Raw genomic sequence first — 26,547 nt, forward strand, 5'->3', positions numbered from 1 at the left:
CGGAATTAAAAAAATCGTCCCCTTTCTACCTATCCTTTTTTCTTTTTTCTTTCTTTCTGTTTTCTTCTTCTTTTCTTTCAATACCAAAACTTAAAATAAAAAGAAGATGATCAATACTACATTCCTTATTGTAAATATTCACTTTATATTTGAATACCATTAAAATGATAGTACTTTATTAATGATTCTTTCTTTCTTTTTTATTATTATTATTACAATAATAGCATAGTTTATTAGAAGGTGGATTTGCTTTACAATTGATACTTTATCCTCACACTATCTCGTTTTTATCATTGTCTGATGATTATGCTTCGTTTGTAGCTCGATCGTATGGTGCAGCTTTATTAGGATCAGCTGTTACTGGTTTCTTTAGTTACAGCTTACCCAATATGCTTCCTGGTAAACGAGTAGCAGGTAATATATATTAGAAAAATGAAATGAATGATACTTTTGATTTTTTAACTGGTATTATATAGCTATTGGATTTATGATCTATCATGCTCTAGTTGCCTTATTTTGTTTTCAATCAAGGATGGATGGACCATTAACTCCAACAGTATCATGGGCTTTGACAGGTCTTCATCTCTTTATGTTATCTTGCTTTTATATTTGGTATAAGATTACTGCTGATCAAGTTGCTCAATTCGTTAAACAATCTAGAAAACAAGGTTCTTCCTCTTCCAAGTCTCACTAGTTTAGTTTAGTTGTAATATTAGTATTAGAATGTCAATTTTACAAATAAAATGAACAAAAGAGGTTTATTTCTTTGATATAGATACTAAATTAAAAGCATCCGTCTAAAATAACATTTTAGATTTGCCATTGGGAATAAAAGTCCAGATCACTGTTTTGTATATAAAAAAAAGAGTCAGATGAAAAGATAATGTATATATAATATATGATTTTTACCTTGCATCACCACAGCACAAGTAAACCAAGCAAGAGGCATATAAATGATTCCAACAAAACCTGAAAGAAATAATAGAATAAATAGGATTAGTTCTATCATCTATACCTTTTTTTTTTTTATCTTGCCAGCAATCTGTCCAGCCAAAAAGGGAAAGAAGGCTGCTCCACCAGCACCAAATCTAAAAGTAGAATAAAGATGTTGATTAGAAATAATCCACCATGTGATGTAACTAATTTTTTTTTTTTTTTTTTGGAATAACGATAATAATAAAAAACTTACGCAGACATAAACCCAATGGCAGTAGGATGCATATTTCGAGGAAGGACTTTGGAAGCCAAAGAAACACAAGATGGGAACATGGGACCAATAAAGAAACCAACAAGAATCATGAAAAGAGAATCCAACCATATATCAGGTACAAGAAATATTAACAAGAGAAGACTTGCTGCGGTAATAGTAAAGATAGAGATCATGCGTTTCTCACCATATGTACCAGTAAACCATCCAAGAATCAATCTACCCACGGCGAGCCCTGCCCAGTACCCGGAAATCACATAGCCCATATCAATTTCATTGCCATTCATCCCTTGTGTCAAATAGGAGTAACCCCATCCTCCTACACATACTTCTACGCCAGCGTAAGTAAGGATATAAAGTGCACCAAGTAATGTCATACGATTGAAAATGGCGAGTCGTCGTACAGATTTATCATCTTGTTGTTCATCAGTGGAAGTTGTTGTCGTTTGTGATGTTTTGCCTTCCAAATCCACATTTCGAAATCCAATGGTGATCAGCACAATATTCACTAGAGCCACAAATAATAAAAATACATAGATGCCTTTCCAAGATATATTATGAGCAAGTAGCGCAGTAGATATTGATGGCGTGATCATCGCACCTACACCATAAATAGCTAATGTAAAAAAAAAAAAAAAAATAAAGAATGAGTGAATCAAAGTAAAAAAAGAAAAAAAATTATTCTTTCTTACCATGGAGAATATTCAACATCAATGTAGCCATAGGAATGTTTGCTACAAAGACATTCACAGCACCATCCATTAAACCTACACCCCCTCCTTGAATCATCATACAGAAGCACATGATAGGAAAAGCCAGACCCTGGACCAGAATTAAGTAAGCACCAGTGATTGCACCTGCACCCAAAAAGATTGTATTCAATTGACCAAATTTGTGTACAAGATACCCATTGCAACCAGCCGCCATAAAAAATCCAAGAGCATTACATAAAAATAGAATAGACACCGTTGCATCGGATATATCGTAATATATTTTAAGACGAGGGATAATCTATATAAATATGAAATTTCAATTAATATTAACAACAACAACAAAAAAAAAAAAAAAGTAAATTGTTTGATATAAAATAATAAATGTATGAGTTACTTACGATACCCAAGTTGCCATCATTGAGACCTGCTATGAGAGCAATAAAGTTGGAGGCAATCAAAGGACGAATATAGGGATGAAGATCTTTCCAACATGGTTTCGTTTGTTTCACAGGAGATGCTTCCAATAGAGCAGTTCGCTCATCAGATACAGCTCTAGTATGATCACTGACCATAAGAATGAATATACAACACTAGAAAAAAAAAAAAAAAAAAAGAAAGAAAAGAAAAGAAAAGAGAGAGAAAAGAACTACTTATCCCCCTTTTTTTTTTATTGAGTTGCATTTGAGTTTGAAAACAAGGTTTGTCCCTCCATAGTTTCCCAATGAACTAAGCAAGATAATCATTTCAAAAAATTTTATATACAAGTTGGTATTTTCTTTTATTATTATTGTTATATAATCTAAACTATTCTTCTACATATTCATAAATGGGTAAACTAGTAGAATCGGCAGTCTTGATAAAAAGAGATCGAAGGTTTTCAACTCCACCAGGTAATGCGGCTACTATGCTGTCTATAGCGTTCATGATGTTTTCATAAGCTTGTTGACTAGTATGGCTTGTTAATGCAATCTTTATTGAACTAGTGATTATAAATTATAATAATAATAATAAAAAGAAAAAATGTGAGATTATATATGTATAACTTAATATATATATATAAACTTACTGGCAATCCCCTTTTCGGAAATTCATATAGGTTGAATGAATAGATCGAATCACTTCTTTTTGAATATCAGTTCCTTCCATATTAAGTAACAATGGCGTACTAAAGATAAAAAAGAAAAGAGTTCAATATATATATATATTCAATTTGTTTATAATTTCTCTCTATTTACATTTGTTTGAATAATTGCTTGCCTAAAACACGAGGCAATCGATCCCAAAGTCCTTTATCGGTCACTAAAAAGATATCGTATTGATCCAGCAATTGTTGTCGTCCTTCTTTGGAACCGTGTTGTTTTTTGAATTTGGAGATACTAATGACTTTGTGTATACCTTTGACCTTTTGAGATATCAGTAGATCTTTATATTTTTGTTGAGGATCTCTTGAGAAAAGACAACGTCGAGTGCCTGCTTTTTGTAACGAGTGTTTCAAAGGACTATTGTTTTTTTTTTAAAAAAAAAAAAGGAGAATTAGTTTTGATCATAGTAAATAGTTCTATTTGTTATACATACATCATAGCAACTTTTTCTCTTGACGTAAGGATGGTATTCATTGTAGTAATAATCAACCAAACTACTTGGTCTTCATTGGAAGGATTCTTTTTGATATGATTATAGAGTATCTTGATGGAGTTTCTTGCCTATGATATATTATATGAGTCAATATTATTTTTTTTATATTTGATAAAACTTACTTTGGTTTGATCAATATTTATACTAGTAACACCCATGATTATTATTATGATAGAGAAGACTATGCAGAAAAAAAAAAAAATAAAAGGAGTGAAAGAAAGAAAAAGAAAGAGTGGCTGAGTTGACTTTTTTATTTTTTTCCACTGCTTCTCTTTTTTTGCGCCCAGTGGTTAATTTTTTTTTTTTCTCTTCCTCTTTTTTCTCTTCTTCTTTTTTTTTTTTTTTTTTCTAAGGCAAACGGTACCCATCACATAGAACTCTTTGTCTCTCTATATATATTATGGCTGAAAATAACATTTTATTCCAAGATATTTTTGATATCAAAGATATTGATCCCAATGGCAAGCGTTTTGATAGAGGTAAAGAATAGAATATTTCATTTATAAACTTGTATTGTAAACATTATTATCTTTTTTTTTTTAATAGTGTCTCGTGTGATTGCTCGATCTGAAAACTATGAAATGGACTTGACTTTGGACGTGAATTCTGAACTTTATCCTTTGGACATTGCTGAAAAGTTCTCCTTGATGCTTGCCTCATCTTTAGCATTGGATGGATCAACTGGTACTGATACTAGAGAAAGTTGGAGAGAACGTGCTCCTGGAGAACGTGACTTGAGTGATGAATATGAATATGTTATGTTTGGGAAGGTTTACCGTTATGATGATTCTACAAGTGGAAGTGGTGCTACCAATGTATCTGCTGGTCAAAGAGTGTAAGTATGATCCATATTAAATCTATAGATTAAACTAACCGATTGTTTTATATATATATATATATATAGTTCTGTTTATGTGTCGTTTGGTGGTTTATTGATGTGTTTAGAAGGTGACTATAGACATTTGCAAAAGATCACTGTAGGTGAAAATGTTTATTTATTGATGCGAAAGTAGACATAGATAAAATGTATTAGTTGTTATTCTTTTTTTTTATTACTATTATCATCAGTTATTGTATATATTCATATATCTTTTTCCTTTCTTTTATCATCATTTTATTATCAATAAAAAAAAAAGACATGATCATGGAACATTATTGTCTTAACAGGGATTATCTTCGGGTATACACAAAACGTATTGACATCTGGATACAATTGTTTTTATAGGAAACACAACAACATGAAAGCCTTTTTTATTTTATTTTTTTTATTGGATTGGATATTGGTGAAAGGTACGGATTGGATGATCCTTTACTTTTGGACTCTTCGGTGGTCTTTGTTTTGTAATGACACTTTTTTGGCATAGAATCGATATAGAATTAGAAATAAAGACAAACCTTTTTTATCATGATAGCATATGATTATTGATTTTTGGTGTGAATATTACTTGTATTCAAATGATAAAGTAAGATTTGGATACCATTGAAATATGGCGATGTCATAAAAAGACTGTGTGACGATTAGATGATCTGGAGTTTTATACAAAAATGTTCTAACTGATCGTCGTGGATCTCATGTTGATGATGATGATGAATCAAGTCTTTTTTTTTCTACCATTCTCTCTCCTTTTTTTTTTTTTTTTCATCATACTTGAAGATGTCGTATTTTGAAATAATTTTGATCTACCTGCAACCTATCGTTATTCACACAATGCATGATGATGACAAAGAGACTGTGTTTGAAGAGAAATGATATGAGAATCAACTAGATCATTCTATTTTTTTCTTTGTACATTGTCTGTTCAGTACTGATGACCTATTTTCATGAGATAGTCAATATTTAGGTGAAGGGTTGCTATGAATGAGGGGAGAGATGGAGAAGAAGTAAAAAAAAAAAAAAAAAAAATCCATATATAGTAACTCGATCTCAATCTCTTTTTATAGTGACATGAAAATACAACTTTTTTTTATGCACACTTAACTTATCTTTATGCATGAGAATCATATTATCCTCTTTACTGGGTCATCGATAAAAAAAAACACTTTTATGGGTTCAAATTCATATGATATGATAACATGAACTTTCTTTTCTAGCTCGCGTTTCTTGGCTTGGCAAAACGAGGGAAAGAGGAACCCGGAGTTTTTCACTCCTGCGCTAAATCGCTCGAACTTGAATAAAGTTAAGCTTTTTTTTTTCTAATCGATGAACTAAGTGTTAGTTTTTTTTACACTAGTACATTTCTTACTCCACATGAAATACCAATGTTAGAAGGCGTGTACTTAGAGATCATCTGTCATGTGAACTGTGCACCCTCATACAAAAAGTAAAAATATCAACTTTTTTTTTTTTTTTTTTTTTTTTTTTTTTTTGCTTGCTTGTACCCAGGTCTGACGGACGGACATGATCGAAGACGGTTTCCATGAAAAAATGTCTTACACTCTGCTCTTTTTTTTTTTTTTTAATATGTATATACATATATAAGTGATATAAAAGAATATTATACTTAGATAGTTCCATATATCTATATTTATAGAAAGTAAGGATTCGCTATAAATGAAAACAGATCCTTTTATTTATAGAAACGAAAAGGTAGAAGTGAATAAAATAGTAATGATTACCCAAGTTAGGCCATCAGACTTCTTTTGATATAAAAAAAAAAAGACAATATACATATGCATGGGTAAAGAGCATATCACGGGAGAATGACAAGTGAACGACAAAAAAAATATTATCGTGATGTTCTATTTGCTTTGAAAAAGGTAAAAAGAGATCATCATAAATAGACAGGGTTATACAAAACAAAAGTAAAAAAAAAAATGGTAAGGACGCGTGAAAGTTTGCCAATTTCTGATTAGTTTTCCTTGCGTTGTGAAGGAGCTCTTTAACATCATCATCATTATCACTGTTGTCATTGTTGTCAACAAAATCAATCTCATCATCATCAGCAATCATTATCATCGTCCAAACTATCATCATTCGATCAACGTTTATCTTCACTCATCAGTCAATCAATCATCATCATCACCATCAAAAGACCTATAGCAAAAAAAAAAAAAAAGGTAATAATAATTATACACCATTAACACAAAGTATAGGAAAGAGGTAACCTTTTGTATTTGTACCAAATTGATGCCAGTTAGGGTAAGATTGACAAAAAAAGGCGATCTGGGTCCGGCTACGCAAACAGCAGTAAAAAAAGAAAAAAAAAATGAGAAGAGAAAAAAAAAAAGGTTATTGTTGTTTAGGTAACCATGAAGACCCCATCATGGGACGGTGTACATAAAATTCGACTGGTACTACCTCTGGGAAAAAATATTCGGAGCCGTTTCTTTTTTTTTTTTTTTTCTCTGTCTCTCCTAAAACAGAAAAATATGCCTATGTGTAGTATGGTTGTTCTTGATGATGATGATTGTTGGTAATGGATGGATGGATGATAAATAATAAAATTTGATGACAATGTTAACCATAACGATAGTAATGATGGCTGATTCATTTTTTTTTCTTATGATGAATGATGGTTTATTAGATGATGATGATGATGATGATGATGATGATGATGGCAAAGATGGTGATTTCTTAGGATAATGAGAATCAGCAGTTATCACACGCTATAATTGATTAGTCTAACAACAAAAAAAGAAATAGACTCTTTTCATAGTTTTTCCATCATTTACCACAATGATGGAAATAGAGGATGATAGAAAAAAAAAAGAGTGATACAGAGTTGAAAAGAAAAAAAATCGTTTAGTGATATTTATGTATATGTTGTCATTACAGTAAATGAGATCCATAGAAAAACATTACCTTAACAACAACAAAAAGGAACTGTACGCTCGAGCCATTTTTCTTCTTTTTTTTTTGACCCCTGATTTTTTCATATAAATATGATTCATGCAAATCATCTCCTATGAACTTTATAATCTATATATGTGTGTATACTGATCATCTTGATGAAATAACTAAATGAACTGATTATTTTGTTTCCAATATAATCCTACTAGTTCCTTTCATTTTTAATCCAAATTTTCTTTATTCTCTTCTTTCTTTTCTAGGTAGTTATTTTGGGGGGGATGGATTCCAATTAAATGATGACGGACGATACACAAGTGCGATATCGCGATGTAACCCAAAATAAGGTCATGGGGACGACGGAGGATATAATTGGGGGTGGGGGAACAGAAAAAGATTGATTTATAAAGTGATGATGAAGAAGAAAGAAAAAAAAAAGCTAACTACATCCTTTTTTTTTTTTTTTTGGATAGGTCCTTCCTCGGAGAGAGAATGAGAAAAATCAAAGAAAGAGTGAATGAAAAAAAAAAAAAAAGAACACAAAGTGACAGAGAATAAAAATGGAATTGAATACAAAGAAAAAAAAGTATAATGATGCCCATGATCATCAAACCCTTTTTTAACACAAACAGACTCGTGATTCTTACTTTTGCAGGTGATGATATGATCTGATTGCAATAAAGAGTTCTTTTCCATTGCATGAGAACGATCCACAAGAAAAAAAATTTGGGTGTGACAACATTGTATTCCCTCGTTCACAATGTCCAGGTATTTTTAAGCCACTGGATGGATAAAAGCATTATATATATATATATATATAAAGGTTACTTTTTTTTTTTATTATTCTTCTTCTTTTTCTTTTCAATCTATTTTCATTTTCGATCTTTTTTTTTTTTTTTTATTTTACTTACTTGATACCCACCCATCATCATTCTCATTTTCATCATCATTTTTTTTTTTTTAAAAAAAAGCATTATTATACTTACGTCAATATCATGGGTTCATCATTTACTTCAACCAACACCAACGAACAAGTCAATCATCCTAACTCTACCATGTCATTGCCAGTATGTCAAGGCCGTGGCAAAAACTATTGTTTGATTCATCGTCGATACTTTGAAACTAGCTGGTGTCCTGATTGTCGATCTCGTGCGCCAACTCGACCTCAATATTAATATTGATTATTTTGTTCATGCGTCTTTTGTTGTTGCAGTAGTATTTTCAAAGCAAACATATGATGATGACCGATCTTAGCCGGTGTTTTAAATATACATCTTGTAATGAATTTTCTCTCTATAAAAAAAAAAAAAGAAGACCAAAAGAAAAAAAAGAAAAAACAAAATGATTATCTCCTCCCTTCTCTCATTACATTAGTATTATACTTTTTTTTTTTTTTTCATTCATATATACACATTTCCATTTTTTTTTTTACTCATGTCAATTTAATAAAAATATACATATACACTGTTTTGATTCCCCACCATTCATCTTCGTTCTATCTTTTTTGTTTGATATTGATGATGGATGAGAACTATCTTTATAAACATTTGATCAAAATCACAGATGATCTTTTTCTCTCATGAGCTTTTTTTTTTTTTTTTTTTTTTTTTTTTTAGTTCCGAGAATATAGATTTTGATAGATGGATGATTAGGGTAAATTATTTCTGTATTAGATAAGATCAGGGGAGGACAGATGATATAAAGATGGATGTGAAAATCAATCATTAATTAAAAAGATGATAACTGTCATGTTAAATGATGTATGACGGAAAAATATGAGAGTCATGTGTAAAGTATTAACCTGATGATAGCTGTATAAAAGATTGAGTGAATGATTTGTATGACATCAATGATATTTCATTGCAAAGTATAACATACAAAGTGGATCAAAAACATCTGATCATCAGGATTTATATTATTTAATGATGACAATTTCCTTTCTCTTTTATTCCGTTCTGCATATAAGCTCAATCTCCTTGTGAATGAGGATCAAGAAGATGGATGATATTATCGGGTAACCTTTTTTCCCTTTCAGGAGCTGGCAATTCTTTTTTTTTACTTGTCCGATAGCATGATTTTTATAGTTGTTTTCAAAAGTTTCTTGTCAGCTAACAAGAAAATAGTTTCGTGATGTTATAAAACAAAAATATCGCTCTTTCCCAAAATGGATGTATCATTACCCACTTTTTCAGATATCGCTCCACAGTATGTCAAAACACATTGATTGATGATTGATGATGATACAGTATATTAATCATTTTCTTTTTTTTTTTTTTTTTTTGAAATCTCCTTTGGTGTTTCCAATTCAAAGTGATTATCAAACTGTATACAGTAACATATAAAAATATGTTATCACTTCTTCATGAGGATGTATTTAATACAGGTAAGTTGAAACAAATATATAAAAAAACAATGGATATGTTGATTAAATATATATATTTTATTTTCTATTATTCAAATCACTCAATGGAACTACTACCACTCCTTTTCTTCTTCTTGTATTCAATTTGGATTATGCGTCAACTCTTTATTTTTTTTTCTTCTATCATCCATTTTCTATCCTTACTATATTTTATTTCCTAGTTTTACGATATCTTATATTTTTGAATCCCGTCATTTATATATTGAATAAAGTGTATATGTTGACTTCCTGCAGTAGAAAACAGTTGTTTGTCTAAGACGTAGTGGAGAAGAATCCATTTTAACCTCATCATCCAATCAAAATAAAAAAAACTATCTTGTAACAAAATGACTCCCCACCAATGTTGAACTGAGTCAAGCTTGAGATCGTCCAATCAAATCTTTGGGATGCATTATTACTCAAATGTCAGTGTGGGATTAAAAAAAAAAAATGAAAAAAAGAAAAAAAGAAAAAAAAAAAAAGGGTGCATTTCTTTTTTTTTATTTCTTTCTCTTTCTCCTTGTTTCTCTTTCCTTACATTTTTTTTTTATTTTTTATTTATTTTATTTTCCCCTCTCTCTTTATATCAAATAATGGCTCAAACTTTATTCGATAAAGTCTGGAAAGACCATGTAGTAGATCAACAAGAAGATGGTACTTGTATTCTTTATATTGATCGTCATTTGGTTCATGAAGTCACCAGTCCTCAAGCTTTCGAAGGTCTTCGTAATGCTGGTCGTCCTGTTCGTCGTCCTGATTGTACTTTAGCTACTGTAGATCATAACATTCCTACTACTTCCCGTAAAAACTTCAAAAGCATTACTACTTTTATTGAAGAAGCTGACTCTCGTACTCAATGTGAAACTTTGGAAGAAAATATTCAATCTTTTGGTTTAACTTATTTTGGTATGGAAGATGATCGTCAAGGTATTGTACATGTTATTGGACCTGAACAAGGTTTTACTCTTCCTGGTACAACAGTTGTTTGTGGTGATTCTCATACTTCTACTCATGGTGCTTTTGGTGCTCTTGCATTTGGTATTGGTACTTCTGAAGTTGAACACGTCTTGGCTACTCAAACTATTTTACAAAAAAAGTCAAAGAACATGCGAATTACTGTAGAAGGTACTTTGGCTCCAGGTGTGACTGGAAAGGATATTGTGTTGCATATTATCGGTGTTATCGGTACTGCTGGTGGTACTGGCTGTGTTATTGAATTCTCTGGTTCGGCTATTCGTGAACAATCTATGGAAAGTCGTATGTCTATTTGTAATATGGCTATCGAAGCTGGTGCTCGTGCAGGTATGATTGCTCCTGATCAAAAAACATATGATTATCTCAAGGGTCGACCTTTGGCTCCTACTGGTGCGGAATGGGACAAGGCTGTAGCTTACTGGAACACCTTACGTGCTGATGATGATGCTGTTTATGATATTAACGTTGAAATCGATGCTGCTGATATTGCTCCTACTGTTTCATGGGGTACAAGTCCTCAAGATGTTGTTCCTATTACTGGAAAAGTACCTGATCCTTCTCAAGAATCTGATCCTACTCGTCGTTTGGCTATTCAACGTGCTTTGGATTATATTGGTTTGGAACCAAACACACCTATGGAACAAGTCAAAATTGATAAGGTCTTTATTGGAAGTTGTACAAACTCGCGTATTGAAGATTTGCGAGCTGCTGCTAATATTGTCAAGGGTCGTAAGGTGGCTGATTGGGTCTATGCTATGGTTGTTCCTGGTTCTGGTCTTATCAAATTACAAGCTGAAAAGGAAGGTTTGGATGTCATCTTCAAGGAAGCTGGTTTTGATTGGCGTGAAGCTGGTTGTTCCATGTGCCTCGGTATGAATCCTGATCAACTTAAACCTAAGGAACGTTGTGCTTCTACTAGTAATCGAAACTTTGAAGGTCGTCAAGGTGCTGGAAGCCGTACTCATTTATGTAGTCCTGCTATGGCTGCTGCTGCTGGTATTAAGGGGTAAGTAATATATATATATATGTATAGAAAGAGGAAAAAAAAAAAAGAAAAGGATTGAGATGATGAGAATAAAGAATAAAGAAGCAAAAAAAAAAAAAAAGATAAAAAAAAGGAAATAGAATAATAAACTCATCGTCTTTTTATATAATTTTAGGTATTTGACAGATGTTCGTGAAATGTTACCTACTGAACAAGTTCTCAATACTACTAGTCGACAACCAGTGGAAATTGAAAGTCCCAAACAAACTCTTGAATCTGATAATAATAACAATAACTCAACACAGTCCATCAGTACCAATAAAACAGTCAGCAAGTCAATTGGATCAGAATCAGCATCTGGTATGCCTACTTTTACAACATTGAAAGGGATTGCAGCTCCTTTGGATATCGCCAATGTTGATACGGATATGATCATTCCTAAACAATTCCTCAAAACCATCAAGCGAACTGGATTGGGCAGCGCATTATTCTATGCTTTAAGATTTGATCCTACTACGAAGGAAGAAAATCCCAACTTTGTACTGAATAAGGAGCCTTTCCGTCAAGCCAAAATTCTGGTATGTACTGGTCCCAACTTTGGATGTGGAAGTTCTCGTGAACATGCTCCTTGGGCTTTCAATGATTTTGGTATCCGTTGTATCATTGCCACCAGCTTTGCTGATATCTTTTTCAACAATTGCTTCAAAAATGGTATGTTGCCTTTGGTTTTATCTCAAGAACAAGTGGATGAATTAGCAGCAGATGCAAAGGAAGGATTGGAAGTGGAAGTGGATTTGGTGAATCAAGTGGTCAAATCTCCTCATCATGAATTTAAGTTTGATGTTGAACCTTTCCGTAAACATTGTTTGGTCAATGGTTTGGATGATATTGGTTTGACTATGCAAAAGGATGACAAGATTGCTGCATTTGAAACACGTCGTACTGCTACTTGGCCTTGGTTGGATGGTAAGAATTATACTGGACAAGCTACTAAGATCAACGTACATGAAGCCAAGAAACAAAAATTGGATTGGTAGATTATCATTGGTTTAGATTATATATTAGTTTTTTAATTTATTATTTATCCTTTGATCATATACAATAAATAATAAAAATTAGGAAAGATCAATATTTAAAGTTTTTAGATATTGAAAAATGGATGAAACGAAATAACCTGGTAATTTTTGATCCTTGTTATATATAATATGTAAGATCTAATTGTCTCCTTTCTGTCAGATCCGGTGACTGTCAGACAAGAAAAAAAACTATCCTTTTTGGCGCCAACATTTTTTTTTTTTGGAGGATCGTTATTATGCAGTGCAAAAGTTTTATTTCTTTCCTTTTTTTTTTCTTTTTTTTTTTTTTCCCTTCTTTTTCTTTTTTTTTTTCTATCTTTTTTTTTTTTTTTATTTTTCATTTCCCCCCTTCTATTCCTTTTACTTTTCTTTCTTTTTCTTGATACCAATCTTATTTACTTGACCTATACGTTTTGGTTATCATCCTCTTTTTTATATTTTCTTTTTTTTTTTCATCATATACATACACACCAATAAAGATGCATTCTTCTTGGACCTCCAATTTGGAAGCAAAAGTGGTAATTCTTGGTAGTCAAGGCAAGCAAAAAAAAAAAAAAAAAAAAAAAAGAAAAAAAAAAGGTTGAAACAAGGAAGGAGCAGAATATTACTTGAAGTGTGGTTATGAAGGTCTGATAATAACAACATGATTCAGCTTGGCATACATTGTAAGATGTATGTGTATGTGTGTGTGTGTGTGCGTGGGAGGAAAAAGGAAATACTTGTACTGTTATACTCATATCTCTCGTTCTTTCTTTTTTTTTTCTTCTCTCTTTATTATGTTGCTTTACCAATGTGGAACTCTTAGGTGTAGGGAAGACTTCACTTGTAGTACGTTACATCTCCAAAACGTTTGCACCTAATTCTACTTCTACTATAGGTGCTTCCTTTATGACTAAGAAACTGTAAGTTAAAAAAAAAAGATATCATACTTCCAATAAATAGAATAAACTGAGGACCTTCTATATAGTACTGTGGACAATTGCAAAGTACATCTTCAAATATGGGATACTGCTGGGCAAGGTAATAATGGATAATTTTTATATTACACATATATATAATATTCACACACTCATATTTTTGTCCTTTTATATTTATTTATCTATTAGAACGTTTTCGAGCCATGTCAAAACTTTATTATAGAGGTGCACAGGCGGCTTTACTAGTATATGATATCACATCTCAAGAAAGTTTTCAAGAATTACACTCTTGGATAGAAGGTAAAAGAAAAAGAATGAACGACAAAATAGAATAATGATCGATTTATTTGTTATGTTAATAGAACTCAAAAGAAATATGAGTGATGAATTGGTGATGGTTGTCGTAGCAAATAAAATAGATTTGGCATCACGTCGAGAAGTAACACTGGAACAAGCACGAGAATATGTCACGCGCGTTCTTGGTCCGGATACATTATTATATGAAGTCTCCGCCAAAGAAGATGATGGTAAATTATTTGAAATAACTTGATTAGATTTATTGATTAGATCATTTGTTTTATTTATTCTAGGTGCAATTGATGATATTTTTTTGAACTTGACAAGAAACCTGGTGGATAGAAAACAATACCTTCCTCGTGATAAAAGACGACCCCCTCCTATGAATATCATTGAAGCTGATCCACCTAGCAAACCTTCCTCTTGTTGCGGCATCTTTTAGATATATACAAATTCATTATACCTTTTTTTTTTTTATATTATTGTTCACTTTTACTATTGTGCAACCCTTTTATCTATCTTTTGAATAAAAATAGTTTGTTAGATTTTATCACTCATCATGATTAACTTGAACCGGGCTTTTAAATAGAGTATAAACTCGTCGTCACGGCAACTGTGCTTTGAAAGGGTTTTCATACATGTTGCTGGTTCAACCAATAAAAGTAGCGGGAAGTAAAAAAAAAAAAATCACCAGTGAAAAAAACAAAACAAAAACAAAACTGTTGGACGCCGCCAGGGTGAAATTTTTTTGTTGTCTTTTTGTTTTTTCTCTCCTTTCATTCTTTTTTTCCTTAACACCCTTCTCATCTATTTTTTTTTTCTTATATTACATATTCACCATGTTCGCTCTTCGTCGTGCCGCTATCCGTGCCGCTCCTATGGCCACTCGTCCTACTGTTCGATCTTTCTCTGTTTTTGGTGCTCGTCTATGTAAATATATATTTTATTGTGTTTATTGACAGTCGGGGGAAATTCAATGTACTCTGACGAAAAAAAAAAAGATTGAACCTATGAGGTTTATTTTGTTATTTTCTATCATATAGTACATATAGAGAGAGGGATATTGGAATTTTCCGTCATATTATGAAGTTTAAGACTAATGCATTCCCTTTTTTTTTTTTTTTAAATAGCAAACTCTGTATCTTCTGAATTGGCTGACAAGAGTTTCGGTCCTGGAGCCAGTACTGGTGCTGTACCCACTGATCTCGAACAAGCTACTGGTTTGGAACGTGAAGAATTGCTTGCCAAGATTGAAGGTCGTGAACTCTTTGATCTTGCACCTCTCAACATGACTCACTTGGGTACTGTCAAGAACCCTATTATTGTTGAATCTCATGATCCTATTCGTTTTGTTGGTTGCACTGGTAAGAATTATATAATAAAAAAAAAATAGAAAAGAAATAGATATTGATCATTTATGCTTTTAGGTTTTCCTGCCGAATCTCACGACACTATTTGGATTAACTTGGACAAGTCTCATGAACACGATCGATGCCCCGAATGTGGCTCCGTTTACAAAATGTCTTTTGTCGGTTCCGAAGATGCTCACCATCACTAAATAATATTATCAACATCATCCACAACGATATATTTTATCAAGACCATTGAAAACATTCAAGGAAATGGGAGTTTTTTTTTTTTATATAGATTGATCTACTTTACGACCTTTGATGTTTTGTATTTGACATTTTCTTTACCAACTTATTGAACTCCATTTTTCTATATATATATACATAAAAATAAAAAAATCTATTTTGTTATCGTTTAATGATTGTTTTTATGATTTGTGATGTTGAATATATATCTAATAAAGGGATGAATATATTGATTGGGGATAAAGATGAATGATGATTATTCTATAAAGGTTAGAGTGTTATGTTATTACTTGAAAATAGTAGATTCATAGAAATAGTATAAAAAGGATAGTGTGAACTTGTTTTTTATGATCCTCGTGTAAGACAATGGATGTCTTTTAATCTCAGTTTTTATCTTTTCTTATATGTATAATTACTTTTATTTTAATACTCTTTTATTATTATTATTACTATAATAAAGATAAATATAATTTTATAGTCTTTTTTTTTTTTTGAATAAAATAAAATAATGATGATGATTGAACGATGATATTTTAATTCTAGTAAAGAAAAACAGGATTGAATAATGTTTCGTAATGTCACACCAAAAAAAAAAAAGTAGTTGAATTCCCGGTGGTGCCTTTTTTTATTTGATTTCATTTTTTTTTCCTTTTTTTTTTTTTTTTTTTAATTACTTCTTTTCTTTCTCAACTCCTTTCCTTCCTCAACCTTTCCCCTTTCCTTTCTTTTTATATATATATTAATGCATCTTATTTGATGCTTCACACTTACCGATCCTTATTCCTAGTGGTCGTCGTTATCCTACTTCAAATTTCCTTTTGTTTGGGTAAATAATTATCTCTTTCTTTTTCTTTTGACACGTCCATTCATCTTTTCTTTTCTTTTAGGTCACGGCGACGCACATCATACCATTACAACTTCTCACTTGATTCATCACACTACTCCTACTCCTACTACTACTACTACTACTACTACTATTAGTTCGACTTCGACTTCTGTCCGTCATACTCCTACTCATCACAAAAAGCATCGTCATCATAAACAACGTCAAACCAAAACTCTTTGTTCTACCAAAACTTGGAAGCCTACCTCTACTCTTACTACTATTCATGGTCACCCTACTCATGTTTTGAAACCTCATACTACTGTTCGTTGTTCAACTAAAGTAGTCTGGATTTATCCAACCCCTCGACACCATCATCACAGCAAATCGATTTCAAAGAAGGGTAAGGATCATAAACAAACAACATCAAGACATACAACAACTCATCGTCCAAAATCTACCACCACCACCACCACCACAACAACAAGAACAACAACAAGAACAACTCATCATAGTCAACCATCATCTGCTGGAAAACACAATAATGAACAAAATGGAGTGAATGCCTTTTCTGAAGCTAATCCTACTCCTACTGATACTACTACTATTCAAGATCCAAATCAAATCAATTCACCAAATACTCCTAAAGCATCATCATCTCCTGTTGCTGCTGCTGCTGCTGCTGCTGCCTCTCCTTCGTCTAATGGTGGAAATAGTGATCCTAATGATAGTTATACTGAAACTCAAGCTGTCAATAATGATGGAAGTACGAATACTAGTCTTGGTCTAGGATTAGGTCTTGGTGTAGGTTGTGTAGCTGCTCTTGGACTTGCTGGACTTTTGGTACATAATAGACGTCGACATCAAGAACAAAAAGATCAATTCAATCATGATGATATGCAAGACTTTTCACAACAACCACCATCACAAGAACAAAATACACGATGGCGTCCTCAAAGCTTTATGGGAGTAGTTGCTTCTGTAGTTGCTAAATTACCTAGATCTCCTTCTCAAAGATCTCAAGAAAGTGCATCAAGTCGTGTTAGTCATGGTATGGCTGTAGGTTCTGGTTCTGGTGCTGTAGAATTGGCTCGACATCCATCTGATGGTTCCATGCGATCTATCACTTCTCAACCTCCAGCTTTGGCAAGAGTAGATGAAGAATCTCATCATCATCATCAACACTATCAATATTAGTTTTTATTACTGTAGATTCCTTCTCATTATTTTATTTTTTTTAGTTTGTGTTTGATTACCCTTAGTGATGTTATTACTTGATATTAGTTTTTTGAAGCTTTTGTATTAGTTATTCAATAAAATCAACTTTTTTTTTTAGTGTTTGTTGTCTTAATGAATAAAGTTTACTATTAATTTAGAGAAAACAACGTGGAAAATGTCTTTTAAAAGAGAAAGTGTAATACATACTATCTCATTCTTTTTTAAATTTCTTTTTATTATTTTTATTCATTTCAAAGATATAAAAGTTTTGTTATTTTTATTATCTTTTTTTTTATAAGGAAATTAAGAATATAACAATAGAAATAAAAATGATACATCTTTCTTTTTTGGAATTGTTTGACTTTTGATCCTGTTTTCTTTTTTTTCTCTTTTTGGCGGATTCTCAATGTTTATTTTTGGGTTCAGGGGCATTTCCAAAAAAAAAAAAAAAGAAAATGCAACAAAGAAAAAAAAAAAAAAAGGCAGTAGTAAGACCATTGATTCTATTATTCTATATCTAAACATCACCTGAGATAATATATGTCTTGTCAGTAATCAACTACTCTTTTTATTGTTATTATTCAAATCTTTTCATTTTAATATCATTTTTTTATTATAGAGTATAATAGAATCCTTTGTTTTGATTGGCTGAGTAATCTATTTTTATCTTGAGAAAATCATCCCATAAAATTATATTTTTGTTAATAAAACTGAACTCCTCTTTTTTTTTTTTTTTTTTTTTTTTTTTTTTTGTTATCATTCTTTACTAGTAATGAAAATATCACCATTCCTTGGTTTGGCCTTTTTGGCTAACCTTTATTTCTCACAAGCTCAAGATTCTCCTTTTGCATGGATGTCATCCTCTCAACAAGTGATCTCTCCTTTTGCAAAGGCTGGTAAAATGGAACAAAGAGGACGAACAGGAGTAGCTGCAATGCATGCTGTACTTTTGAAGTAAGTATTTTTATTTCTCAATGTTTCTTTTTTTTTTTTAATTCAATTATCTTTTTTATATATATACTTTAGTGAAAAGAAGATTTTAGTGATCGACAAAGGTAATATAAAAAAAAATACCTTTTTTTTTTTCGTCTCAATTGATATATATATATATATATATTATATAAATAGCTGAATGGAATGAGGCTCAGTTTGATTCTGGACAAAGTGCGTTCTCAGTGGAATATGATTTAACAACAGATACATATCGTACTTTACCTTTGGAAACAAATACATTTTGTTCAGCTGGTGGTTTCTTGGGAAATGGTTCATTTGTTAGTACAGGTGGTGGTGAACGACGTGGACGAACATGGAAAGCTGAACCAGGCTGGCAATCTATTCGACATTATACTCCTTGCATGGATAACTTATGTGAATGGTCTGAATATAAAACTGGTCATATGACAAATAATCGATGGTATCCAACTGTAGAACAATTACCTGAAGGAGATATCTTTATTATTGGTGGTTCCACTAAAGGTGCTGCTGTCAATCGTGATGAAATCAATGTACCTTCCTATGAATTCTGGCCTCCTCGTGGTGATGGGCGTGAAATCCATATGCCTTTTTTGAATGAAACAATGCCCTTCAATTTGTAAAATACATAAGATATAAAAACAGTCGTGATGATATATTTATGGTTCTTTTTTTTTTTTTTTTTTTTTTTAATAGATATCCTTTTGTATTTGCCTTACCTGATGGAAATTTATTTATATTTGCCAATCGACAATCAATGATCTTTGACTATAACAATAATCGTGTGGTTAAGAGACTTCCTGATATTCCTGGTATGGTACGATCATATCCATTAACTGGAGGTGCAGTCATGCTTCCTCTGGATCCTGCAAATGATTATAATGTAGAAATCCTAGTGTGTGGTGGATCAGAAAATATGAAGAAAAATGCCAAAGCTGATGCTACTTGTGGAAGAATCAATTTGGGTGATGAAGAACCTAAATGGGAAATGGATACCTTTGTTTACCCTCGATTGATGCCTGATGGTGTGATTTTGGCTGATGGTTCCATTCTCTGGGTCAATGGTTGTCAACGTGGATGGGCTGGCTACAATGGACGCAATCATGATCCCACTTTTGATCCTATTATTTACGACTCAAAGAAACCTCATGGTGATCGTTGGACAACTGGATTAGCAAATACCGATATCGCTCGTATGTATCATTCTGTTGCATTGACTCTACCCAATGGTCAAGTCTGGATTGCTGGATCAAACAACGTCGACCCTCCTAACATTGATGCTGAATATCCTACCGAATTCCGTGTGGAATATTACTCACCTCCTTATCTTTTCAAATCAGCTACTCGACCTTTGGTTTCCCATGTACCTCGTGTTGTGGTTTATGATCAATCGTTCGATATTCTTCTTAATATTGGTGGTGATCTTGTTGCTGCCGCAAACGGTGCTAAAGAAGTCAAAGTGGCTCTGTTACGTCCTGGTTTTAGTACTCATTCCATGCATATGTCACAACGCTATGTTTATCTTACCCATCAACTATCCGATGATATGCAATCTTTAAAAATTCAAGCTCCTCCTCGTCCATCTGTTTTCCCTCCTGGTGCTGGTTTCTTGATCGTGCTTTATAATGGTGTTCCTTCTGAAGGAGTAGAAATATTTGTTGAAAACGATATCAATGACTTGGCCATTTAGCTTTCTGTACAATTATTCCATTTTTAGTTTATTTATTCCTTCCTCTCATCATTTGTTTTATATTCTATCTCATTCATCTTCGTAACTAAATAAATCTTTTTTTTTTTAATCCTATCTGGATATTCTTTTTGAATTTGATTCTTTCCAATAACTAACTTTGAAGTGAAGATATCATCATCCTCTTCATCATCATCATGAGGTCATGCTGATATTTGTAAAAAAAAAAAAGTTTATTTGAATGGAGGGGAATCAAAGAAATAAAATAATAATAAAAATGAAACTAATCATAACAATCAATGCCTATAGGTTATACACAAAATCCAAAGCTTCGTCACCATCAAGTGTAAGATCATCCAAGGTCGTAGCTACCATTCTTTGTTCTTCTACCTTGCCTAGTTTACGTTTATTGACACGGATCAACAACGATCTTTGAATCATTGCCAAGATAACAAAGACACAGAGAAAAACGAGATTGATGGTGTGACCAAATACTAATGATAATAATAATATATATGTTTAGGAATAAAAAAAAGTAAGTTGATGTCATATACTGAAAAATATACTTTGCATTGTCTACATTTTTTTTTTTTACCATAACGAGGAGAATCAGATGATCGATAAATATTGGAACCCACCAAACCAGCTGCATTGTTGGCACTGACCGCCATAGCTGTTGCCACACTCTTTTTCATATCAGGAGCAATATTACTTGTCAACCAGGCATTAACCACAGGGTTAATCACAAAGATCCCAGATACTGCAATACAAGCACCTGCATAAAGATAAGATCGAGTCACTAGTGTCACCAAAAGGATATATCCCACCAAACATATAAGAGCACCTGCTACGGCATGATAAGCACGATCATTGAATCGATCGGAGGAGTATGCGAAGGCAATCATCTATACAAGAAAGAAAGAAAATGTAAGATCACAATTTTTTTTTTTTTTTGAAGAAGGTTTATCCTGATTTGATAGATGACTCAATCTTACCACAGCAACAGCACATAGGTAAGGTGGCGCTAGAAAAAAAAAAGAAGATAGGAAGATTGATCATTATTATGAAGTGTCAAACAAACCTTATTTCATTTTATGAATAATTATTACCTGACATTAAATTAGCTGAAAGTTTGTCATCATAACCCATCCCCTTGACAATCGATGGAAGAAAGCTTGATTCAAGAAAAAAAAAATAATATGATTAGCGGTGGATCAAGTAGCATATAAAATCTTTACTTTGATATACTTGTGTTTGGAACACTTCCACAAAAGAACATGATCATCCACGTCCACACTTTCCAATCTGTTAGGGCCTTGCAAGCTTGTTTCTTGTTGGAAGCATCTAGATCGCCTAATGTTGTATGAGGTTGACTTGCTTCCAGTCTTCGTACCGCCACTATTTGTTCTTCTTCTGTCAACATATTCCAAGTATCAGGAGATGCAGGTAGATAAAATCTAATAATAACAATAATTAGTGTTTGATCCTCCTTTTTTTTTTTTCTTATCTATTATTTACGCTGCAATAATAGCTATCACCATAGTCGGAATACCTTCAATCAGGAAGAGCCACTATGATCACCAGATGAAATAGATAGAGGCAAGATTAATTGAATTTTCAAAACATGATTCTTGTCTATACTTACTTGCCAACCGGAGAGACCTCCTGAACCACGTAATTGTAGAATCCCATAAGCTAAAACACCGGCTACAAAAAAAATAAATAAATAATCAATAAATAAGGATGTTTACTAATGATGATCCATACCAAAAGCATGAGCAGCTACTGTTGATCCCCAAAACAGAGCAATTCTTGTCGCCTAAAAAAGAAAAAAGTGATTTTATATGAATACAAGTAGGATGAAAATGGATATCTTACCATTTCATTTTTCTTGTAAAATAAAGTTAAAAAGTAGATTACACCTAATATATATATATATATATATATATCAATAGAATAGTTTCATGAATGATTTATTCTAAGGAATAATATATATATATCTATTATATTACCTGGAAAAAATCCTGCTTCAAATAAACCCAAAAAGAAGCGCATTGCCATCAATTGACCAAAACTAGAAACTGTTGCATGAAGAGTTGCTATGGCACCCCATACAAACATCAAAAAAGGTAACCTATTATGAAAGATTAGATTAGAAAAATAAAAAAGTCATTTTTTTTTCTCATTATTACCATTTCTTTGCAGTGAATCGTTTCAAAAGAATATTACTTGGAATTTGGAATAATAGAAATCCAGCCTGAGAAATATAAAAAGATGGATCAGAGAAGTGTTATGATAAATATTCAGCTGACTTGCATAAAAAATAGTAACACAAGTATTGAATTGATCAGGTGTGATATGAACATCTTGTTCAAAGTTATCCAAGACAGCATTTCCTATAAACAAAAGTTAAAAAAAATAAGATAAAAACTTTTATCTATTATTACCTAAGCTTGAGCGATCCAATGAGGAAAAGAGGTACATTAAACTAAGAAAAGGTAATAATCTAGTATCCAACTTTTTAACTAGTTTTGGTTCCAATTGAAGTTCATTGTTCAAAGGAGGATCTTTTGGGTACGAAGAAGAAGAAGAAAAAGAAGTATCCATCAAGTACAGAAATATATATAAAAGTGAAAAAAAAAGAAAAAGAAATCTATTTTTTAAAAAATACCTGTTGGTATACTATGATAAGTTCGGCGGAAATCCATATGCTAGTGCAAATAAAAATAATAAAATAAAAAAATATAAAGAAAAGAAAGAGAGAAAAAAATAAAAAGGAAAAGAGAGTGCTCTCATGCACTGAGTTTCTGAAACTGAATGATCACGTTTCATTGGTCTGCGCCAAATGTAATACTAAAGACGCGACTTTTTTTTTCATTCTTCTTTTTTTTTTTTTTTTTTTTTTTTAATTGGTATTCATGGAACGATTGATTCAACAGTGGAATATTCAAGATGCTTTGGAAAAAAGTAAATAGAATTATTTCTCATCTTCTTCTTAACTAATCTTATTTTTTTTTTAAAAAAAAGATAATATAGAAGATGCACAAACTCTTTTATCTCTATTACCTTTAGACGCTTCACGTATGCTGAGAATCACACCAACTCAAACAAACGAACTTTATAATGCAGCCTCACATGAACTATATTGTGCTAAACAACAATATACTAATATGCTCTCTCTTCAAGACTCTTATGTGACTACACAAGATCCACACATTGATGATATTGTTGGTAAAGGAATACCTATTGGATCTATCACTGAAGTTGTTGGCGAAAGGTAAAAAAAAAAATCATTCTATTTTATTTTATTTAATTGACTTTCTTCTTTTTTTTATGAAACCCAACTACATAAAAAAAAGTTCTTCTGGAAAAACTCAATTATGTCTTCAACTCTGTTTTACTGTACAACAACCTATTCATCTTGGTGGATTAGGCAGTGGTAAGAAAAAAGAAAAGAATAAAAAAAACGAACATGATTTTTTTTTAATATCAAAATGTATTATATTTCTTGTCATTTTTTTAGAGGCAGTGTATATTCACAATGAAGGAAAATTCTCATCTAATCGATGTCATCAACTAGCGACATGGTTTGGGAAACAATACAACTTATTACCGAGCAAGATGACTGAAGCCATACATACCATGTATGTACCAACAACCGAGGCATTTTTTCGTAGCATTGCTTATCAATTACCTGTGTTATTAGAAAGACAAAAAAAGATTCGTTTGGTGGTGATAGATTCTCTTGGATCAGCTTATCGTGGATGTGGTACGGAACAACAACGGATGGATCAATTTGATACTTTACAAGAAATATGTGAATTAGGATGGCGATTGAAGAAATTGGCTCATGAATATCAAATAGCTATTGTGGTTGTCAATCAAGTATCTGATATTATCATAGATGACAGGGAAAGAAAACAAAATAGTGATGGATATTTACCTTCAAGTATGAAAGATTGGTTGGATATTACCTTGGAAGGCGATCATATGACCAGAATAGGAATGTTTATTCAATCATTAGCAAAGAAACCTATCTTGGGTATGACTTGGTCTAACTCGGTGACAACAAGAATTCGAATGGCAAGGTCATTGATGATGGATGGTCAACCTACTAGAAGGGCTCTCTTGGTGGAATTTTCTTCTTTGGTACCAAGGCGTGGATGTGAAATTACTATAGATGAACGAGGTATTCGATCAAAAATAGAATTAGATCATTTAGAACAATAGTTTATATATAATATTTCTTGAATAATAATAAAATACCCCTCCATCATATTATCATTGTCAATGCAATATTTAAACTTAGGATCATATACTTAACTAATAATAAGAAAAAAAGAACCATCTGCTCATTTTATTTCACAAATCATTTATCTTTATATATAATCAAATCAAGAAAGAAATAAAAAGGTGTGTGACAATTAAAATCCATTAAAATGGGTTTGTTGTTTTCAGTTTGAATGAAAAAGGTAATACCGGTTTTGATCACAAATAGATACATAAACAATTGATTTCCTTTCTCCGTTTTTTTTTTTTTCTGTTTCTGTTTCTCTTTCTTTTTTTTTTTTTTTTTTTTTTTTTTTTTTTTTCTTTTACAGTGTCATGGCTTTATCCAAGATCTTTCGAACGAAACAAAAATTACGTAGAAAAGATGCTCAACGAATGTCAACCACGGATCTTGATACTTCTGGTATATTAGCACAGCCATTCCCACCCATGTTCTCTCGTGCCAAGTCACCTTGTGATATTTTGGATTTTGTTGGTTACCCTCGAGTTCGACCTATGGAACAACCACCTTCTCCTATTAGACAGCAACCCACCTTCATCGATGCTCCATTGACGATTAGAAATAAAACTCCAAGTACCGCAGCAAATAATAGTGGTGATTCGTTTCCTTCATCAACAACCCATGACTTCTCTTGCCTTCATATGCCAACACCCAAAAAGGCAATGGCTCCTACTTGGCGTATCTTGAATGCTGATCGGACTGAAAAAACTCTGGTGATGGATCATCATCAAGACAATAAGGATCATGGTAAAATAGTAAAACATAAGTTTGATCATGAAAAAAAAAAAGGGTAGATTCATTTTTTTTTTTTTTTAGCTCATGTTTTACAACAACAGTTGAAGGAAATTCGTCGTGAACGTGAAGCATGGGCTCTCAGAGAAGAACAACGACGTCAATTAGAAGATCAAATGTTACGAACCATTGAAGCAAATCAAGCAAAAATCAACCAATTATCTGCATCCTGTCCAGATACCTCCTTTAGTAACAAACGATCTTCCAATGGATCCTACACATCTTATCAACGGTCAACACCATCTTATATCCAAGACGATGACAATGAAGATGATGATGACAACGACAATGATGATGATGATGACGATGATGATGATGACGATGATGATGATGATGTTTATTTGGATCAATGCAACAACCATTCAATGAATCATCCATACGATAACTCAAGCATGCATCAGTATCATCCATCCTTCTTGTTTGCACCTGTTCATCCAAGTCAGCGACAGCAACAATATGATGACGATTCACAAGATTCATCTTATTTAGAGCAAGATGATGATGATGATGATGATGATGAAGAAGAAGAAGAAGAGGAGGAGGATGAAGCCCCATACCGACATATGCGATACTCACCGATATATTATAAAAGTCGATCTACTTTGTCCTCCAAGAGACAGCCATCAAGATGTTTACGTCCATATGCGCCTCCCATGATGATATCAAGGCCTCGTGTACTTCCCATGAATTACTATCATCGACCGACCTCCACTCATTTGATACAAGATCCTTTTTTACAAAAACCACTTCGGCGACATCGTAGTTTTGGAGATGATCCTGCCTGTATATATTATTAATTTATAAAATCATATATATTTTATTGGTGTTTCCTTTTTTTTTTTTTTTTTTTTTTTTACAATATGGAAAGTGAAGAAATAAACTTATTTTTAATCAGTATAAAAATGAATGATTTATGATGATGGAGTATAAATTATTCTTTGATGAATCAATGCGTCTCTATTTAAAATGTCCTGTCAATTCATTCATTCATGATATGATATGATTTTTTTTTTTCATTCACATGGAGAATCTTTAGTGTAGCACATTGAAAATTTCGGTGGGAAAAAAGTATGAATAGAGTACCCCCTTAATCTTTTTTTTTTTGAAGCTTGCACCCCCTTTTTCTTTTTGTTTTTTTTTTCTTTCCTCTTTTCTTTTTTTTTTTTCTTTTTCTTT

General features: G+C 32.2%; 16 protein-coding genes across 16 annotated transcripts; 12 read left to right on the forward strand and 4 right to left on the reverse strand.

Annotated features, from left to right (window-relative positions):
* The first annotated feature begins 42 nt into the window (after window positions 1–42).
* On the forward strand, window positions 43–757 carry BX664DRAFT_329124 (uncharacterized protein). Its single transcript, XM_051544728.1, has 3 exons — window positions 43–130; window positions 225–414; window positions 477–757. The coding sequence occupies exons 1-3, from the start codon at window positions 107–109 to the stop codon at window positions 692–694; spliced, it is 432 nt and encodes a 143-aa protein (XP_051401645.1). The 5' UTR covers window positions 43–106; the 3' UTR covers window positions 695–757.
* On the reverse strand, window positions 758–2,523 carry BX664DRAFT_329127 (major facilitator superfamily domain-containing protein). Its single transcript, XM_051544729.1, has 6 exons — window positions 2,319–2,523; window positions 1,900–2,218; window positions 1,190–1,823; window positions 1,036–1,088; window positions 910–969; window positions 758–844 (listed from the first exon to the last, which is right to left on the reverse strand). The coding sequence occupies exons 1-6, from the start codon at window positions 2,490–2,492 to the stop codon at window positions 798–800; spliced, it is 1,287 nt and encodes a 428-aa protein (XP_051401646.1). The 5' UTR covers window positions 2,493–2,523; the 3' UTR covers window positions 758–797.
* Window positions 2,524–2,603: 80 nt separating this feature from the next.
* BX664DRAFT_294786 (ribosomal protein L1/ribosomal biogenesis protein) lies at window positions 2,604–3,744 on the reverse strand. Its single transcript, XM_051542118.1, has 5 exons — window positions 3,678–3,744; window positions 3,496–3,623; window positions 3,156–3,419; window positions 2,987–3,085; window positions 2,604–2,899 (listed from the first exon to the last, which is right to left on the reverse strand). The coding sequence occupies exons 1-5, from the start codon at window positions 3,711–3,713 to the stop codon at window positions 2,725–2,727; spliced, it is 702 nt and encodes a 233-aa protein (XP_051401647.1). The 5' UTR covers window positions 3,714–3,744; the 3' UTR covers window positions 2,604–2,724.
* A 148-nt stretch (window positions 3,745–3,892) lies between these two features.
* Window positions 3,893–4,735, forward strand: BX664DRAFT_294788 (RNA polymerase). Its single transcript, XM_051542119.1, has 3 exons — window positions 3,893–4,034; window positions 4,102–4,390; window positions 4,460–4,735. Exons 1-3 carry the CDS (start codon window positions 3,956–3,958, stop codon window positions 4,566–4,568), a joined length of 477 nt encoding a protein of 158 aa, XP_051401648.1. The 5' UTR covers window positions 3,893–3,955; the 3' UTR covers window positions 4,569–4,735.
* A 1,263-nt stretch (window positions 4,736–5,998) lies between these two features.
* On the reverse strand, window positions 5,999–6,876 carry BX664DRAFT_329134 (uncharacterized protein). The gene is made up of 3 exons (XM_051544730.1): window positions 6,854–6,876; window positions 6,661–6,728; window positions 5,999–6,589 (listed from the first exon to the last, which is right to left on the reverse strand). The coding sequence occupies exon 3, from the start codon at window positions 6,527–6,529 to the stop codon at window positions 6,185–6,187; it is 345 nt and encodes a 114-aa protein (XP_051401649.1). The 5' UTR covers window positions 6,530–6,589; window positions 6,661–6,728; window positions 6,854–6,876; the 3' UTR covers window positions 5,999–6,184.
* Window positions 6,877–8,218: 1,342 nt separating this feature from the next.
* BX664DRAFT_329140 (uncharacterized protein) lies at window positions 8,219–8,829 on the forward strand. The gene has a single exon (XM_051544731.1). It carries the CDS (start codon window positions 8,338–8,340, stop codon window positions 8,515–8,517), a length of 180 nt encoding a protein of 59 aa, XP_051401650.1. The 5' UTR covers window positions 8,219–8,337; the 3' UTR covers window positions 8,518–8,829.
* Window positions 8,222–8,829, forward strand: BX664DRAFT_278007 (uncharacterized protein; the record flags this gene model as incomplete). The annotated part of the gene is made up of 1 exon (XM_051541386.1): window positions 8,222–8,829. A coding segment is annotated over exon 1 (207 nt), but the record flags the coding sequence as incomplete, so codon positions are not given.
* Window positions 8,830–10,272: 1,443 nt separating this feature from the next.
* On the forward strand, window positions 10,273–12,870 carry BX664DRAFT_294791 (3-isopropylmalate dehydratase). Its single transcript, XM_051542120.1, has 2 exons — window positions 10,273–11,724; window positions 11,879–12,870. The coding sequence occupies exons 1-2, from the start codon at window positions 10,337–10,339 to the stop codon at window positions 12,738–12,740; spliced, it is 2,250 nt and encodes a 749-aa protein (XP_051401652.1). The 5' UTR covers window positions 10,273–10,336; the 3' UTR covers window positions 12,741–12,870.
* Window positions 12,871–13,097: 227 nt separating this feature from the next.
* On the forward strand, window positions 13,098–14,628 carry BX664DRAFT_329142 (ras-like GTP-binding protein RYL2). Its single transcript, XM_051544732.1, has 6 exons — window positions 13,098–13,316; window positions 13,585–13,681; window positions 13,747–13,799; window positions 13,886–13,996; window positions 14,059–14,223; window positions 14,287–14,628. Exons 1-6 carry the CDS (start codon window positions 13,259–13,261, stop codon window positions 14,433–14,435), a joined length of 633 nt encoding a protein of 210 aa, XP_051401653.1. The 5' UTR covers window positions 13,098–13,258; the 3' UTR covers window positions 14,436–14,628.
* A 109-nt stretch (window positions 14,629–14,737) lies between these two features.
* BX664DRAFT_278015 (cytochrome c oxidase subunit VB-domain-containing protein) lies at window positions 14,738–15,761 on the forward strand. The gene is made up of 3 exons (XM_051541387.1): window positions 14,738–14,923; window positions 15,124–15,357; window positions 15,421–15,761. The coding sequence occupies exons 1-3, from the start codon at window positions 14,833–14,835 to the stop codon at window positions 15,549–15,551; spliced, it is 456 nt and encodes a 151-aa protein (XP_051401654.1). The 5' UTR covers window positions 14,738–14,832; the 3' UTR covers window positions 15,552–15,761.
* Window positions 15,762–16,981: 1,220 nt separating this feature from the next.
* On the forward strand, window positions 16,982–17,746 carry BX664DRAFT_329144 (uncharacterized protein). Its single transcript, XM_051544733.1, has one exon. It carries the CDS (start codon window positions 17,309–17,311, stop codon window positions 17,606–17,608), a length of 300 nt encoding a protein of 99 aa, XP_051401655.1. The 5' UTR covers window positions 16,982–17,308; the 3' UTR covers window positions 17,609–17,746.
* A 627-nt stretch (window positions 17,747–18,373) lies between these two features.
* On the forward strand, window positions 18,374–20,405 carry BX664DRAFT_329145 (glyoxal oxidase N-terminus-domain-containing protein). The gene is made up of 4 exons (XM_051544734.1): window positions 18,374–18,583; window positions 18,656–18,684; window positions 18,758–19,220; window positions 19,298–20,405. The coding sequence occupies exons 1-4, from the start codon at window positions 18,402–18,404 to the stop codon at window positions 20,289–20,291; spliced, it is 1,668 nt and encodes a 555-aa protein (XP_051401656.1). The 5' UTR covers window positions 18,374–18,401; the 3' UTR covers window positions 20,292–20,405.
* Window positions 20,406–20,448: 43 nt separating this feature from the next.
* Window positions 20,449–23,052, reverse strand: BX664DRAFT_329163 (major facilitator superfamily domain-containing protein). Its single transcript, XM_051544735.1, has 13 exons — window positions 22,736–23,052; window positions 22,605–22,684; window positions 22,481–22,545; window positions 22,301–22,422; window positions 22,167–22,210; window positions 22,056–22,107; window positions 21,934–21,995; window positions 21,807–21,859; window positions 21,527–21,745; window positions 21,398–21,462; window positions 21,284–21,312; window positions 20,884–21,193; window positions 20,449–20,782 (listed from the first exon to the last, which is right to left on the reverse strand). Exons 1-13 carry the CDS (start codon window positions 22,893–22,895, stop codon window positions 20,592–20,594), a joined length of 1,452 nt encoding a protein of 483 aa, XP_051401657.1. The 5' UTR covers window positions 22,896–23,052; the 3' UTR covers window positions 20,449–20,591.
* A 143-nt stretch (window positions 23,053–23,195) lies between these two features.
* BX664DRAFT_357672 (P-loop containing nucleoside triphosphate hydrolase protein) lies at window positions 23,196–24,655 on the forward strand. The gene is made up of 4 exons (XM_051547977.1): window positions 23,196–23,255; window positions 23,316–23,565; window positions 23,648–23,727; window positions 23,812–24,655. Exons 1-4 carry the CDS (start codon window positions 23,207–23,209, stop codon window positions 24,516–24,518), a joined length of 1,086 nt encoding a protein of 361 aa, XP_051401658.1. The 5' UTR covers window positions 23,196–23,206; the 3' UTR covers window positions 24,519–24,655.
* Window positions 24,656–24,869: 214 nt separating this feature from the next.
* BX664DRAFT_329172 (uncharacterized protein) lies at window positions 24,870–25,683 on the forward strand. Its single transcript, XM_051544736.1, has one exon. The coding sequence runs from the start codon at window positions 24,894–24,896 to the stop codon at window positions 25,371–25,373; it is 480 nt and encodes a 159-aa protein (XP_051401659.1). The 5' UTR covers window positions 24,870–24,893; the 3' UTR covers window positions 25,374–25,683.
* On the forward strand, window positions 25,383–26,386 carry BX664DRAFT_102556 (uncharacterized protein). Its single transcript, XM_051539668.1, has one exon. It carries the CDS (start codon window positions 25,488–25,490, stop codon window positions 26,166–26,168), a length of 681 nt encoding a protein of 226 aa, XP_051401660.1. The 5' UTR covers window positions 25,383–25,487; the 3' UTR covers window positions 26,169–26,386.
* Window positions 26,387–26,547: the final 161 nt, after the last annotated feature.

This window comes from Halteromyces radiatus, assembly GCF_025201355.1.
Source record: "Halteromyces radiatus strain CBS 162.75 chromosome Unknown BX664scaffold_3, whole genome shotgun sequence".
NCBI lineage: Eukaryota > Fungi > Mucoromycota > Mucoromycetes > Mucorales > Cunninghamellaceae > Halteromyces > Halteromyces radiatus.

Coding starts and splice junctions, on each gene's coding strand:
- BX664DRAFT_329124 (XM_051544728.1), top strand. CDS start 107: ATGATCAATACTACATTCCTTATT. Junction 131..224: donor TCAATACTACATTCCTTATT/GTAAATATTCAC, acceptor TTACAATAATAG/CATAGTTTATTAGAAGGTGG. Junction 415..476: donor TCCTGGTAAACGAGTAGCAG/GTAATATATATT, acceptor GGTATTATATAG/CTATTGGATTTATGATCTAT.
- BX664DRAFT_329127 (XM_051544729.1), bottom strand. CDS start 2,492: ATGGTCAGTGATCATACTAGAGCTGTATCTGATGAGCGAACTGCTCTA. Junction 1,824..1,899: donor GATGTTGAATATTCTCCATG/GTAAGAAAGAAT, acceptor TTTTTACATTAG/CTATTTATGGTGTAGGTGCG. Junction 970..1,035: donor TTTGGCTGGACAGATTGCTG/GCAAGATAAAAA, acceptor TATTTCTTTCAG/GTTTTGTTGGAATCATTTAT.
- BX664DRAFT_294786 (XM_051542118.1), bottom strand. CDS start 3,713: ATGGGTGTTACTAGTATAAATATTGATCAAACCAAA. Junction 3,086..3,155: donor AAGCAATTATTCAAACAAAT/GTAAATAGAGAG, acceptor TTTTATCTTTAG/TACGCCATTGTTACTTAATA. Junction 2,900..2,986: donor TTCCGAAAAGGGGATTGCCA/GTAAGTTTATAT, acceptor TATAATCACTAG/TTCAATAAAGATTGCATTAA.
- BX664DRAFT_294788 (XM_051542119.1), top strand. CDS start 3,956: ATGGCTGAAAATAACATTTTATTCCAAGATATTTTTGATATCAAAGAT. Junction 4,035..4,101: donor TGGCAAGCGTTTTGATAGAG/GTAAAGAATAGA, acceptor TTTTTTTAATAG/TGTCTCGTGTGATTGCTCGA. Junction 4,391..4,459: donor GTATCTGCTGGTCAAAGAGT/GTAAGTATGATC, acceptor ATATATATATAG/TTCTGTTTATGTGTCGTTTG.
- BX664DRAFT_329134 (XM_051544730.1), bottom strand. CDS start 6,529: ATGATGATAGTTTGGACGATGATAATGATTGCTGATGATGATGAGATT.
- BX664DRAFT_329140 (XM_051544731.1), top strand. CDS start 8,338: ATGGGTTCATCATTTACTTCAACCAACACCAACGAACAAGTCAATCAT.
- BX664DRAFT_294791 (XM_051542120.1), top strand. CDS start 10,337: ATGGCTCAAACTTTATTCGATAAAGTCTGGAAAGACCATGTAGTAGAT. Junction 11,725..11,878: donor GCTGCTGCTGGTATTAAGGG/GTAAGTAATATA, acceptor ATATAATTTTAG/GTATTTGACAGATGTTCGTG.
- BX664DRAFT_329142 (XM_051544732.1), top strand. CDS start 13,259: ATGCATTCTTCTTGGACCTCCAATTTGGAAGCAAAAGTGGTAATTCTT. Junction 13,800..13,885: donor ATGGGATACTGCTGGGCAAG/GTAATAATGGAT, acceptor TTTATCTATTAG/AACGTTTTCGAGCCATGTCA. Junction 14,224..14,286: donor CTCCGCCAAAGAAGATGATG/GTAAATTATTTG, acceptor TATTTATTCTAG/GTGCAATTGATGATATTTTT.
- BX664DRAFT_278015 (XM_051541387.1), top strand. CDS start 14,833: ATGTTCGCTCTTCGTCGTGCCGCTATCCGTGCCGCTCCTATGGCCACT. Junction 14,924..15,123: donor TGTTTTTGGTGCTCGTCTAT/GTAAATATATAT, acceptor TTTTTTAAATAG/CAAACTCTGTATCTTCTGAA. Junction 15,358..15,420: donor TCGTTTTGTTGGTTGCACTG/GTAAGAATTATA, acceptor TTATGCTTTTAG/GTTTTCCTGCCGAATCTCAC.
- BX664DRAFT_329144 (XM_051544733.1), top strand. CDS start 17,309: ATGCAAGACTTTTCACAACAACCACCATCACAAGAACAAAATACACGA.
- BX664DRAFT_329145 (XM_051544734.1), top strand. CDS start 18,402: ATGAAAATATCACCATTCCTTGGTTTGGCCTTTTTGGCTAACCTTTAT. Junction 18,685..18,757: donor GATTTTAGTGATCGACAAAG/GTAATATAAAAA, acceptor TTATATAAATAG/CTGAATGGAATGAGGCTCAG. Junction 19,221..19,297: donor GAAACAATGCCCTTCAATTT/GTAAAATACATA, acceptor TTTTTTTAATAG/ATATCCTTTTGTATTTGCCT.
- BX664DRAFT_329163 (XM_051544735.1), bottom strand. CDS start 22,895: ATGGATACTTCTTTTTCTTCTTCTTCTTCGTACCCAAAAGATCCTCCT. Junction 22,423..22,480: donor CGATTCACTGCAAAGAAATG/GTAATAATGAGA, acceptor CTTTCATAATAG/GTTACCTTTTTTGATGTTTG. Junction 21,194..21,283: donor ACCTATGTGCTGTTGCTGTG/GTAAGATTGAGT, acceptor TTTCTTGTATAG/ATGATTGCCTTCGCATACTC.
- BX664DRAFT_357672 (XM_051547977.1), top strand. CDS start 23,207: ATGGAACGATTGATTCAACAGTGGAATATTCAAGATGCTTTGGAAAAA. Junction 23,566..23,647: donor ACTGAAGTTGTTGGCGAAAG/GTAAAAAAAAAA, acceptor CATAAAAAAAAG/TTCTTCTGGAAAAACTCAAT. Junction 23,728..23,811: donor TCTTGGTGGATTAGGCAGTG/GTAAGAAAAAAG, acceptor TCATTTTTTTAG/AGGCAGTGTATATTCACAAT.
- BX664DRAFT_329172 (XM_051544736.1), top strand. CDS start 24,894: ATGGCTTTATCCAAGATCTTTCGAACGAAACAAAAATTACGTAGAAAA.
- BX664DRAFT_102556 (XM_051539668.1), top strand. CDS start 25,488: ATGTTACGAACCATTGAAGCAAATCAAGCAAAAATCAACCAATTATCT.